At 47.9% G+C, this 13810-nt stretch overlaps 1 protein-coding gene across 3 annotated transcripts in view; it reads left to right on the forward strand.

Annotated features, from left to right (window-relative positions):
* Positions 1-13810, forward strand: part of Tmod1 (tropomodulin 1) — an 83492-nt gene that overhangs the window by 67665 nt on the left and 2017 nt on the right. For all 3 annotated transcript variants that reach the window (XM_036177412.1, XM_036177413.1, XM_036177414.1), the window contains one exon: positions 6906-7050. In XM_036177412.1, coding sequence (XP_036033305.1) covers positions 6906-7050 — 145 coding nt within the window. The remainder of the gene's footprint in view (positions 1-6905; positions 7051-13810) is intronic.

Genomic DNA, 13810 nt, shown 5'->3' on the forward strand with positions numbered 1-13810 from the left:
CTGCCATCTGATTGGATTAAAGGCGTGTGCCACTGCTGCCCAGCTTCTGCTATGGCTTGCTATTAGCTCTGACCCCCAGGCAACTTTATTTATTAATGTGTGGTGTGGTGTGTGTGTGTGTGTGTGTATGAATCTTAAAAAATGGTATGTTTTCCAAAATTTACTCAGTGTTAGCCCTCTACTCTAGAGACCACTTTAAATCACTGCCATAAGCATCCTCTGTATTACTCTGCATTGTAGCGCTTTGGTGAGAAAGGCTTTCTAATCAGCAGAGCTACCCAAGGACAAAGCAGCTGTCTCAGGTGGTGAGCTTCCTCCTTGCCAATAGAGGGACAGCTATGCCAGTGAGAGGTGGTGCAATGAATGACTCCCATGTTGACTAAGATACTCCCAGGACACCTTCCTGATGACTGATTATATCTTCTTTCTTTTTAAAATTTTCTTTTTTCTTTGGTTTTTGGAGACAGGTCTCACTATATAGCTCTGACTGTCCTGGAACTATGTAGAGCTGGCTGGCCTCCAACTCACAGAGATCTTCCCACTTCTGCCTCCCGAGTGCTGGGGTTAAAAGGTGTGCACCACCACACCTGGCATGATGATGTTATTTTACACATGTCATCTAGGTCACAATAAAGGAGCCTGTCAAATGAGCTGAGTGAATGGCCAGATGTCCAGGGTTTCAGGCACCAGTTCCACATCAGAGATCCTAACACCTGAGGCATTTGTCCTAGTCTCGGCAGATAGAAAACCCTCAGTCTGTAAGCATGTAAGAGTAAACGTGAAGAGTTTTCTCACAAATCCCAGAACTGACCAGAGACAGGAGGAGCTGAACACAGGGGTCTGTTCCAGGGTCTCTAGCTGTAACCTTGGACCTCTGGAAGCTCAAAGGCAGACAGAGGACAGAGAGAAAAGCCACAGGTGACCCGGAGGGCAGAACTGCCGCCTTCCCATTGAGAGACCATGCAGCAAAGGGAGGAGACCTCTGTCCCCTGAGGCAAGTAAGAAGAAGGCAGTGGTCTCTTTCTAGAGTCTTCCTAGATGTCTTTGGTGGGAAGGCTGGGACTTTGTGGCTTCTACAACCTCCCATGATGTCCAAAGGTGTATCCACTGTGTATGCTTTTTGCAGAACGGCCACGATGCCAATTCAAAGTGTGCCCCTCTCTCAACCCAACAATGATAGCTGACTGTAGAATAGTCTGTCTTCCCCTACAATCCACTGGACTGCCATTTGTGGACACAGCCTACATACAGCCTACCCTGCAGCGTCTCCAGGGCATCCCAAGAAGCAGTTAAAAAGCAAGGCGGTACTTCTCTTGTATTGGCTTGGGAAGACCTCTACAAAATAGTGAACAGAACAGGAAGTTGCAGAAAATAAATAGGATATGAATCTATTTAAGGAAAAAAGAGCAACAAAACAACCCAGCCCTGTCTATTTCTGCCCTGTGTCTTATCCCCAGCAGCACAGTCATGGTAGGGATATGGAACTTCTATGGATGGGGTTGGGAGGTGATGGGAAGGAAGGAGGGATGGTATGAAGGAAGACTGTTCACGTCTCTTCATCCAAACCTTTGAATGTTAAAAATGAGATTATATTTATCTGCAAGTGATTTATTTTATCCTCCAGTAAGTCTGAAAGGAAGCCAGAGTACTTCGCTGCCCAAACCCTGCCAGCACAGTCCCGGCAGCCCAGCCCTTGGTCTCTCCCTTGGGGCTTCTTACTGCCTTTCACCCACTGTCGAGGTCTGAGGTCACTCTCCTGATCTTTTTATGTCACCCAAGCAAGCTATTCATAGGGTCACAGTCTGCAGCCCCGGAAGGTTGTAGAGGTCATGGAGTCCCAGCCTTTCCCACCAATGACGTCGAGGAAGACTCTAGAAAGAGGCTGCTGCCTTCTTCTTACTTGCCTCAGGGGACAGAGGTCTCCTCCCTTTGCTGCATGGTCTCTCAGTGGGAAGGCGGCAGTTCTGCCCTCCGGGTCACCTGTGGCTTTTCTATCTGTCCTGTAGAGTCTGCCTTTGAGCTTCCAGAGGTCCAAGGTTACAGCTAGAGACCCTGGAACAGACCCCTGTGTTCAGCTCCTCCTGTCTCTGGTCAGTTCTGGGATTTGTGAGAAAACTCTTCACTCCAGTGCACGCACTTCATTTTCCTTGCCTGTAACACACAGGTGGATGATGAAGAGACAGTGGGTGTGTACCTTGTGATTTTGCTTGGCACACTGTGATCGATGCTGAGTAGTGCTGCCATGAAAATAAGTCAGGCCTGAGTGGTAGTTCTGGCTCCCACCAGCTCTTCTTCCCTTCTCTGTGGTGTGAAGGGTCCTTGGATCTAAGAAAGAAACAAAGAAGAAGATCCTTCGACATCTTACTCAAAGATGTATGTGCTTTTCCTTTTTCAGTTCTGGGGATCAAACCCAGGGCCTGTGCAGACTAGCAGCTGCTCTCCCACTGAGCTCCATCAGCAATTCAATATGCACATTTTCTATTTTACTACTTAGTTTAAAAATAATGGTTTGAGGCTGGAGCTATGGCGCAGGGGCAGAATGCATGCTTAGCATGTACAAGCCCTGGGCACTACAAAAGAATAATGGGAGGGAGGGCAGGCGGGAGGGAGGGAGGGAGGGAGGGAGGGAGGGAGGGAGGGGAGAAAAAGGAAAGGAAGAAAAAAATGAGTACCATTTAAAATTTTCACTCCAGGAGGATCAGCCATCATTAGCTTGAGAGGATCTTCTACCCTCTCATACACCCAGACATGTCTGTACATATCCCAGGGGGCCTGGATACCAATTTGAGAATCTGAGACTTCTATAGTCTTTCCAGCCCTAGATGAGGTCAAGGCCATGTCTTGGCTCATCTGAAGTCTGGCTTCCATCTCTACATGCTTGTTTATTCTCTCAAGATGGAGAGGTTACTTCCTGCCTGCCCCGCTGGCCTCCCCAGGATCCCAGGATGTAGGCAGGTAGAGAGAGAGAGAGAGAGAGAGAGAGAGAGAGAGAGAGAGAGAAGAAGAAGAAGAAGAAGAAGAAGAAGAAGAGGAGGAGGAGGAGGAGGAGGAGGAGGAGGAGGAGGAGAGGAGAGGAGAGGGAGAGGGAGAGGGAGAGGGAGGGGAGAGGAGAGGAGAGGAGAGGAGGAGAGGAGGAGAGACAGAGAGAGAGAGAGAGAAAGAGAGAGAGAGAGAGAAGAGAGAGGGAGGGAGGGAGAGAGGGAGGGAGGGAGAGAGGGAGGGAGGAGAGGGAGGGAGGGAGGGGGAGAGGGAGGGAGGGAGGGAGGGAGAGAGAGGAGAGTGTTTGCTATGGGAATGAAGGGGATAGTTCACATCAAGGGAGCAGTATACAGTGGACTGGCTTTCACCAAGTGGCATTTTCACAGCCAGCCCTCATAGACCTGGCCACTCCTTTCCACCAGGTCAGACCCCTGGTTTTGAATCTAGTCCACTCCAGTCCAGCAAGGCTTTCTCAGCAAGTGACCTGAAGAAGAGGCCACGTTTCCTGCTCCACAAGCCCTGTCTAGGACCCTCAGATGGGTGCTGCACCACCAGGTTTTGCTATCCATGGCTCAGGACTGTGTCAGGTCCTCTAAGGGCAGGCCCCAGCTCTTTCTACCATTCTCAGGAGCTTTGCCAGATGGGCTGATGCAACTCACCAATGTCACTGCCTGCGGTGGTCCCCTGTCCCAGCCCTGTCTGAGCACAGATGAGTACTAAGGAACTCAGCACAGAGGAGGTCATCATCAAGGGCCTTGACCACAGTTCTAGTTTGTCCATTTGCTCGTGGGGCCGTTGTATCCTCTAGCCCCGTGGCTGGTATTGTGTGCCAGTGTCTTTCTAGTTCACTTCCACAAAGCGAAGTGGAGAGACACTGGGAACCCTGTGTTGGTGGGCATTCAGGATGTTTGTGGGTTTGACTGCTATGGGTAATACTGTAAGAATTAATGTGCATGAGTGAAATTACTGGGTCATACAGTAACTCCACTTCTACCTTTGAAGAACTGTCAAACTTCTCCACAGCAGCTGGACCATTCCTCATCTCATCAATGGGTCCTACCCTCTCCACATCCTGCTGCCCCATCCTTCCCATGGTCCACAACCCAGTGTTCAAGCAGCATTGTCTATAGTTTGGGTTGCATTTTGGTTAGTTACTGACAAGGGTGAATGTGTTCCATATGCCTACTGGCCATTCATAATCTTCTTTATTAAAATTTTATTTTTAAGGGTATTTTGCCTGGGTATATGTCTGTACACCAAGTGCATACCTGATACCCATGGAGGCCACAGGGCATTGGATCCCCTAGGACTGGAGTTCCAGACAGTTGTGAGCCACCATGTGGATGCTGGGAATTGATTGAGCCCAGGTCCTCTGGAAGAACAGCCAGTGCTCTTAACCACTGAGCTATCCCTCTAGGTCCTCATACATCTTCAAGGAACTTCCGTTCAAATACTTTGTCCACCTCTAATTGATTTATTTGCATCTTCTTTATATAGTCTAGACACAAGACCTTACCAGATATATGATCTACAACTTTTTCCATTCTGTGTTGTCTTCTCCACTCCCCAGTGTGTGTGTGTGTGTGTGTGTGTGTGTGTGTGTGTGTACAATGTATATATGTGTGCATGTGTATATGAAAGTGCACCTGCCCATGCATACACCTGTGGACCTGGAGGTCAACATCAGCTGTCTCTCTGTTGCTCTTTATCTTTTGGGACGGGGTATTTCACTGAATCTGGAGACGTCACTTTGGCTAGAGTGGCTAGCCAGTGAACTTTCAGAAGCATAAATGATTTACATGTTTGTGAAATCCAACTCATTGGTTTTCACCTTCTGTTGTTTGTGCTCTAGGTGTCATACCTAAAGAACCATGGCTAAGGTCACAGACTTTTGCACCTGTGTTTTATTTTCAAGTATTATAGTGTTAGTTTTTATAGTCCAGTCTTGGATCCATAGGCCGGAGGAGGCCTCTGGGTGTTCTCCTCTACCACTCTCCACTTTATCCTCTGAGACAGGGTCTCTTATTGAACCTGGAGAACGCAAGTGATTCTTGGCTGGACTGGTGTCCGGCCAGCCCCAGTGATCCTCCTGTCTCCACCCACCACCCATTGCTGGAGTTACAGATGCTCATGGCCATGCCTGGCTATTTATGTAGGTACTAGGGATCTTCACTCTGACCCTGCACCTGTACAGCAAGCACTCTTACCCACTGAGCATCTCCTCAGCCCCCTTTGAACCATTTGGAATTAATATTTATGTGTGATGTGAGTCAAGGACATGCTCCTATGTCTGCTTGTGTCATGGTGGCATGTCCTCGATTCACATCATATATAAATATTAAAATTATTATGTTGTATTATTAATATAATAGAATTATAATTAATAACATAATTATTAATAATAGAATGGAGGATCTAAATTCATTCTTTTGCTTTTGTCAACACATGGCTTCACTTGAGTTTTCTTAGCGCCCTTTGTAATGTGGTCTGAATAGATGTAGGGGTTCATATCTGGACTCTCTTCTGTTTCATTCAGCATCATGTCTATCACACCAGTACCACAAAGTCTTTAATTATCATAGCTTTGGAGTCCTTTGGAAATCAAAGAGTTTGAGTCCTCTAATATTGTTTTGACTGTTCTAAGATTGTAGTTAGAGTTTCCTGCCTGGCCCAGTCAGGACAAATCTCTCTTACCCGCCAGTCCCACAGTCGCTCAGACCCAACCAAGAAAGCACACAGAAACTTACATTGTTTAGAAACTGTATGGCCGTGGCAGGCTTCTTGTTATCTGCTTCTTCTATCTTAAATTAACCCATTTCTGTTAGTCTATACTTTGCCACATGGCTTGTGGCTTACCAGTGTCTTTACATGTTGCTTTTCATGGCGGTGGCTGGTGGTGTCTCTCCCCAGTCTCCTACTTCCCAGAATTCTCTTCTCTCTTGTCCCGCCTATACTTCCTGCCTGGCCACTGGCCAATCAGAACTTTATTTACACAGAGCGATATCCACAGCATAAGATCACTTGCAGGATTTCTAAATCACTTTGTTCATTTCTGGGGGAAAAGGAAAAAGAAGGACAGATGAAATTTTGATAAGGATCCCATTGACATCACAGGTCAGTTTGGTGGCATCACCTTATTAGCAGTAACAGATTCCTGGCCCGTGAACCTGGCTGTTGGCTTCACATTTCATAGGTTTTCTTGGATGCCAGTCACTGTTACCTTGTAGTTTTCAGGGTCTTCTTTCTGCCAACATGATCCTATGTATTTTGTTCTTTTTGACATTACTCTAAAGGGGCTGTTTAGGTGCTTATTTCTACTGTGTAGAGATGTAGGTGGCTTTTGTTTATTGCTCTTATTTCTCATATTTTTGGTTGTGAGCCTAGCCTTTAATGGCTGAGCCATCTCTCCAACCCTATTGTTCTTATTTTCTATAAGCTGGCTGAACTAGTTAGGGCTACTGTGTGTATCTGTCTGTGTATACGTGCTTGTGTGTGTGTGTGTGTGTGTGTGTGTGTGTGTGTGTGTGTGCGTGTGTGTGTGTGCCTGCCTGTGTGCACATGCTTGTGTGTGTGTGTTCTTTAGGATTCTCTAGATACAATATTATACCATCTTAACATGCACCCTCCCTAGTTTTGATGTCTTTCTTTTTTTGCTGAATTGTCTTGTCCAGGACCTCTAGAATAGAGCTGCCAAAAGCAGACATGGTGGCATTTTCCTGATCCTTGGGGAAAGCTTTTCGATCTTTAACCATGCGTATAATGCCAACTTTCTTTCTGTGTTGGCCTCTCCACTTGGCTTCACTCTTAGAGGGCAGGTAACATCCCCACACAACACTCAGGGCTTCCGTGTGAAGAGGGAGTTTAGGCAAAGCAGACGTGTAATTATTGGTCTTTTTTTTTTTTTTTTTCTTTTTTAAAAACCCAAGAGCCAGCCCTTGGGCAACAAAGTGGAAATGGAGATTGTGAACATGTTGGAGAAAAACACAACGCTTCTCAAATTTGGCTACCACTTTACCCAGCAGGGGCCCCGGCTGCGGGCATCCAACGCCATGATGAACAACAATGACCTTGGTGAGTTGACGTCTGCCTTCCCCCTCACAGGCTATGTCAGGAAAAATCCTTCAGACACCCCCTGACTCCAGGAGAGCGGTTTATGGGGTCAGACTCCTGACTTCCAGGAGAATCACATCTCGTTCTGTGTTTATGCATGTCTTCCCCCAGTCTGTGAGCTGCCTGTCTTCGGGACCAAGGGCCTTTCCTCCCCAGCCCTGCTCAGCATAGGCTGGAGCCAGAGCTCACATCAGCATGTTGGCTAGAGGAGATGAAATTTGACAGTCTATGGGCTCACCCTGGGTCTGCTCCTCTTCTGAAGACCCTTCTGTGGGTCACACTGATTTTTGTTCAAAATCCCAAAGCTCTCAGCCAACACCATTACCAAAAGCCACAGCCCAGGAGATACCATGTGGCTCTCAAGGCAAAGTTGGAAATGTGCCGTTCATAGAAAAGTAAATGCAGGGCCAGCAAGATGGCTCAGTGAGTTAATGTGCTCACTGAACAAGTTTTGGTGAGCTGAGTTCAGTCCCCAGAACCCACACAGTTGTCCTTTGGCCTCCACATGCACATGTGCATGCACACGCATACACATACACACACACTAATAATAAATAAAAAATACAATGTAAAAGCAAGTTACATTCCCTCAGCCTCTGCTGAAGTATCAGTTGACTCATTTTCTAAATAGAAAAGAAAACATCATAGTCTCTTTTGATGATGGGCTGCATCAAACACCTGTGCTAGTCCACAGAATGAAAGGCAACATCAGTCATCCACTGGCTCCCACATGCCGATTGCTCACGAGTCCTGGGTGTACTTGCTTATTACATGTCCCTGATGATGCCAAGGAGAACAGGACACGGCGTGAAATGAAGGCAGTGTGACTGACAAGGCTGTGGGAGCATCGGAAGGAAAAACAAGACGTGCAGCACGTCTACGTTGTTAACTTGACAGAGCGTGGCATTTACCTGGAGTGTCAAAGCCACGGCAAACTGAATGGCACTTTCTATTGTAGGAGAGAAGGAAGTGTGCGGAGCTAAATGGAAGCTGATTTCTGGATCAAATGGTGAAGTCAAATGAGTTTTTAAAAGACTGTTTTTGGTGAGGTTTGCCAGGGCTCTCTGGAGCTTCCAACCTTCCACAAAATGAAAAGAACCTAACCTGAAGTAGGGTTAGGTAATGAGCCAAGGCTGTCAGATCCCCATGGAAAATTGAGTTGAGTGTGCACACAAAAGGCAGCCACTCACAGACCCCGCCCAGAACTCAGACTTACACACACTTCCAATCAAGTTCTTCGACCGCAGGAGCCATCTGTCAAAGTTCCGAGGTCAGAATGCTGGGGGCACAGGCTTCTGCTAGCAGGCCAGGATGCTGGGGGCACAGGCTCCTGCTAGCAGGCCAGGAAGTTGGGGGCACAGGCTCCTACTAGCAGGCCAGGATGCTGGGGGCACAGGCTCCTGCTAGCCCAGGGGCTGTTTGTTCATTGCTCATTTCATGAGCTACTTTCTCTAGAGCCTTGAGTCTAGAAAAATATACTTCTGCCTTGGTTTATCTGAGGTGCCAGTTTTTTGAAGCAAAGTAAGAGCAAACATAAATAAGATGCAAAATTCTTACCACAGCACAGAAGTGATGTTATACCGAATCATTAGATGAGGCCAGCTACCAGAGCATTGCAGGCCCAGCTGTGATCCGGGCATGAACCAGAACTTTAAAACCCTGAGTATTATTATGAAAAGCAATAACCTCACATTTTTCCCTAGTTAGGGATTAAGCTTTTGGCAGGATCCTCATGCCCACCATCTCAGAGCTAGCCTGGCTTGTCTTCCCTGGAATCACAGACAGAAGCCCCTTCTTAGGCAGGAAAGAGTTCTCACATGCCCAGAGTCCAGGGCGCTACAGGGACATACTGGAGTCTTTCTGGATGAGACAGACAAATTGTGAGACTCAAATTCTAGGCCACAGGCCCGACTGCCATCATGAGGACTCCTGAAGGCCACTGTGGGAGTTTCAAAGTGAGATCTGACAAGATTGCAACTACACTCTCCACTTCCCTACTTGAGACAGAAGCCCAGGGTGGTTGGGGACCATGGCTCTGATCACAGCCATTGTTGGTAACTTTTCTGAGAAACCTTGGTGTGACCAGGCTATGCTGGGTAACCTGGGATAACAGCAAGGCTAAGTCTTGGATGTAAGAAGCCTTGCTACCTTTTAGAGGGAAAGACTCAACAGCGTGCTTGAAAACCTCAAGAATGCCTGCAAGCTATGTCCAAACAACACGAGGGAGTGATTTATGAGAACAGAAGCCAGTTGAGCAAAGCATTCTGGTGAGGAGGATCTTTGTCCAGCCTTGAAAGGGAGAGACAGGCTGATAGGGAAGGTTAGGGGGTGACCCTGCAGGAGCTCTAGGAAGGACTGGGGTACAAGCCTTAATAAGGGGCCCAGCCCACAGTATGGTTTTATTCATTGGTTTTAATGTCAACTTGACACAAGCTAAAATTGTCTGTCAGGAGAGAATGTCAACTGACAAATTGCCTCTAGCAGATTGGCCTGCAGGCAAGCCTGTGGGGCATTTTCTTTATTAATGATTTGTATAAGAGGGGCCATCACCTAGCTCACTGCAGGCCATACCACCCCTGGGCAGGTGGTCCTGGGCTGTATATATGAAAGGTAGCTAAGCAAATCAGGGCAAACAAGCCAGTAAGCAGTGTTCATCTATGGTCTCTGCTTCGGTTCCTGCCTCCAGGTTCCTGCCTTGGCTTCCCTCAGTGACGGACTGTGATTGGGACTTGGGGCATGGAAGCCACATAAACTTCAGTGAAGATGGGTGGGGAGTAGGAACCATAGCAGTTTGTTGAACAGGGATGCCAAGAGGAAATGATGACAGTGCCTTCTGGGTACCGCAGGGGCCTCTATGCAGCTCTTCCTTTGATGTTTCTCACAGGAGGAGCATCTCAGTGACACAGGCCGCATTCACAGTGCTAGCCAGTGATGTAGGATTTCCAACTTGAAAAGCAAAATGTCTACCCATTTGCTCGTTTTCAGTATGAGAACCACTTTGAATTCTAACCAGTACAGTTGGCTTCTTCCTGCCTACAGTCCTTCCAGCCTGGTGGCTTCCTCCTGCTGCCGCCATGCTGTGAAAGCAGGCAGTCACCCATGCTTCCCAGCTGTGTTTTTTATCATGAGAGCCTCCTGCTGGTCTCCTTGGTACCGTGGTGGTAAGCAATGTTATGCTAGAGCACTCGGGAGAGCCTCATGTTCTTTCTGCTTGCATCATGCCTGGTCAGTGGCCTGGGCTGAGGGCCTCTGCAGGACTTGTGCCTGCAGGTGGGCTCCGTGTTGGGGACACTGAGCCAGTGCCTGCGGCTGGCCTACCTGGTCACATCTTCTGGTCTTCCCCTGCTCTGATCTCAGGCTCTTAGCAAACTGTTCTGGGGATGTACACAGGACAGCAAAGTACAACTAAGGGCCAGGGCGGGATGTCATCTCCTATCCCTGTCTCCCTGCCTCAGATGACTCCTGTCTCCATGCTATTTATAGCTCAGGCCGGGCTAAGGGTGGCTCTCGGGTCCTCGGAACCTGCCGCCAGCACACTCTTCACAGAGGCTGAAGCCCAGCCTCCAAGTTAGGGAGCAGTGGAGGAGGCTGTGCAGAGGGCAGCACATTGAAAAGCAGAATATCTCTGCCTTACCACATTCTCCACACCTTCCTAACCGGCAGGCGCTTCTATTAGAGCAGCTTTTGATTTGTAACAATAAATTAACAAGCTATAACCGTATCTATTTCTGAGGTACAACAAAAGGTTTGAATTCAAGATTAAAATGTAGAATAATTATATCAAGTCAGTCAGCATTCTCTGTCCTCGATATTTTTCTGTGGTAAAAACATTTGAAATGTGCTTTCTCAGCAGTTTTGAAATGTACGGTACACTGTTAGTTCCTTACAGAGTGTCTGAACCCACCTGAGATTTTCACCGCTGACCACCCTCTCGTCGTGCTCCCTCCCACCACCCGGCCTCTGTTCCCACTATTCTCCTGGTTGCTTCTGTCGCTGGATTTCCTCAGATTCCACTTATGAGAACATGATTTGATCCTGTATCCGCCTGTCTCACTTAGCATGATATTCTGGTGCTGTGGCAGACGGCAGAGTTTGGGTGTTCTGTAAAGTCAGACAGTGTCTTGCATAGATCCCACATCTTCTTTACCCGATCATCTGTTGATCAACAGTGGGTTCCTTATCTTGTCCCCTGTGAGGAGTGCTGCTGTGATACACTGATTTTGGATCTTTGGGTAGTAATAATAATGCCTAACAGTGATTCTGCTGGTTTCCATGTCAGTTTCTTCTTATTCTGAAGCCATCAAGGGCAAGTACCACTTTCCCCCACAGCCGCCCCATGTAGAAATCTAGGCATCTCCTGGATGCTGCCCCGACTCCAGCCAGCCAGCAACCCTGCAACTCCAGCCTCCAGCCCACCCAGCCTGCCACATTTCCTTGCAGCTTCCTTGACTTCTCGCTCCTTCAGGTGGGTGCCTCACCTCCCAGTAACACTCTTCCCGAAGCTGGCCCCTCCACTCTGCTCCTTCAATGCCCTGCCAGCTCCCATCGCTCAGGCTCAACTCCTCCATGTGGCTCCCTCGTCCGTTGATAGAAACTTGGCACACACTGTGACTCACTAGGCTCTGTCCTGAACATTTCCCATATTACTAACTTAAGTGATCCACCGGCCACCGCCTGCTATTATTTACTAACACCTGACCTGTTAGTAAAACTGCAGGTCTGTGGCAGGAAGTTACCCACTGGCAGAACTGAGGTTTGAATACAAGTCTCTTCTCAGAGCCCTGCTTTCTACACCGTCTAGAGGGCTCCTCGTCCTCCATCCTTTTGCTAGGCAGTCTGAGTGCCCTGGAAGAGGCCCACCAACAAGCTTGTTTAGAGACAAGGCTTTCCTAATTTACCATTCTCCATGCTTTCTTCCTTTACAACTTAGTTGACCTACTTCCTGCCCATCCTGGGAAGACTGGGCTACTTCACGCACATGCCTCTCACATCTCAGAGGTCTGCCAGGACACCTGTAATCCTCGTGAAGGTTACTATTTATCTGTTTTGGCCTCTGACATGCCATATCTTCATTTGACTTCTGTGCTTGGAACATAGCACTGGGCAAAGGCTGAATCACACACGTGAGTACAGAGTGCTTCCTAGGATATGGTAGAAAGACTCACTTGGCCACAAGCAGTGGAGGGAGCTCAGGCAATGGATGGAGGTGAGTCCTGATGACTGGAGAGCCCATCCGGCTCTGCTGATAAGCAAGGGAGCCTATGGCTCTTTCCTTGGTGAGCAAAGGATTTTTTTTTTTTTGATTTTTTTTTTTTTTTTAAAGAAAGTAGCAAGTATGTTGAGTTAGAGACCTGGCTTCTCCAAGTCATTTGTTAGAACTTTGATGGAGGGTGACTTCTCTGTCTTGGCCCGTCATTAAAATGGAAGACATAACACCCAAGTAATGAGTGTCCCTTTCTGTGAAAGCCAGTTCTGACGAACCATGCACCCAGATCTAGCCTCCTATATACGAGGAAGGGTAATAGGAGCACCCCCCACACCTGGTCCCTTTACTATACTTTCCATCGAAGGCCAGTGCTTAAGGTTGCAAACCTAGCTCTGCAAAATGGCTTTCTTCTCTGAGGGAGGGGGTTGATCCTGTGAAGATCAGATGAGACAGACAAGTAACCAAATTACTGAGAGGCAGGAGGCTGAGGCTCAAGATAAGTGACAAGTCTTGGCTCCATCTGGGTCCAGCTTTGTTAGTTTTTGTTTGTTTGAGGCAGTTTCATGTAGCTAAGACTGGATTTGAATTGCAATGTCCCAGAGACTAGCCTTGAACTCTTGATGCTCTCACATCCACTTCCCAAGTGCCCTGATTACAGGGGTGTGCTACCACATCCAGTTTATCACTCCCTTTCTGGCTTTAAGCAAACCTCGTATCCTTGTTCCTCTTCTTATCTGTGAAATGGAAATTGGCAGCATGCAGGTCCAGACCTTTAGAGGGGCTTCTGTTCAAATCCTAGTTCCCCACGTCAGTGGGTGACTCCAGACTAGGTATAGAGAGGTACAAGGATAGCTCACAGGCATGCTTGCACAGCTAACATGGGGGTGATAGGCTCATTTGTAGAAACTGCATATCTGGACAAGCCTCTTCTGTTCTTTAGGTTTTGGTTTTTGTTCCTGTGCAGATTCCCAAACTGTGTGACACTTTTAGTCACCTCCAGGAATTGGACTAGACAGTGTCTTCCTTCCAGATTGCCTACCCATCCTCGTTTGCTTTCCTTCTTCTGACCTGAGGTTAGGGAAGAGGTTGAGACTCACACTGGGCACCTGTGAGCCCGAGACCTGCTTCTAGCTCTTGGCCATACCTTCACAATCACCTGCTTCATCTGAGTCATATGCAAGCTGACAGGGTGTTGGAGCTCATGGGCTCTGATCTGGTGGCTGCAAGTCCACCTCAGCTTGGGAACTGGAAGCCATCTTAGGGTGATGAACAGGTAGCAATGGTCGCCTGCCTCTGCCACCTCAGCAGACCTCTTGATTGCAATCCCCCACTCTACAGCCTTCCCTGACCTTGTGTTTTCTTGTAGTGAATCTAGCTTGCTTCTTAGTCTTCATCCACCAATACCATGTTCCCTCCCATTACCCTGACAGCCCTGGCCATTCTCTAAGCTTGTCTCTTCTGTTTGTAACCTCCTGGTTCATACTTTCCTCTCCATAGGTTTAACTGTCATGTGAA

This window comes from Onychomys torridus, chromosome 2, assembly GCF_903995425.1.
Source record: "Onychomys torridus chromosome 2, mOncTor1.1, whole genome shotgun sequence".
In the NCBI taxonomy this organism is placed as follows: domain Eukaryota; kingdom Metazoa; phylum Chordata; class Mammalia; order Rodentia; family Cricetidae; genus Onychomys; species Onychomys torridus.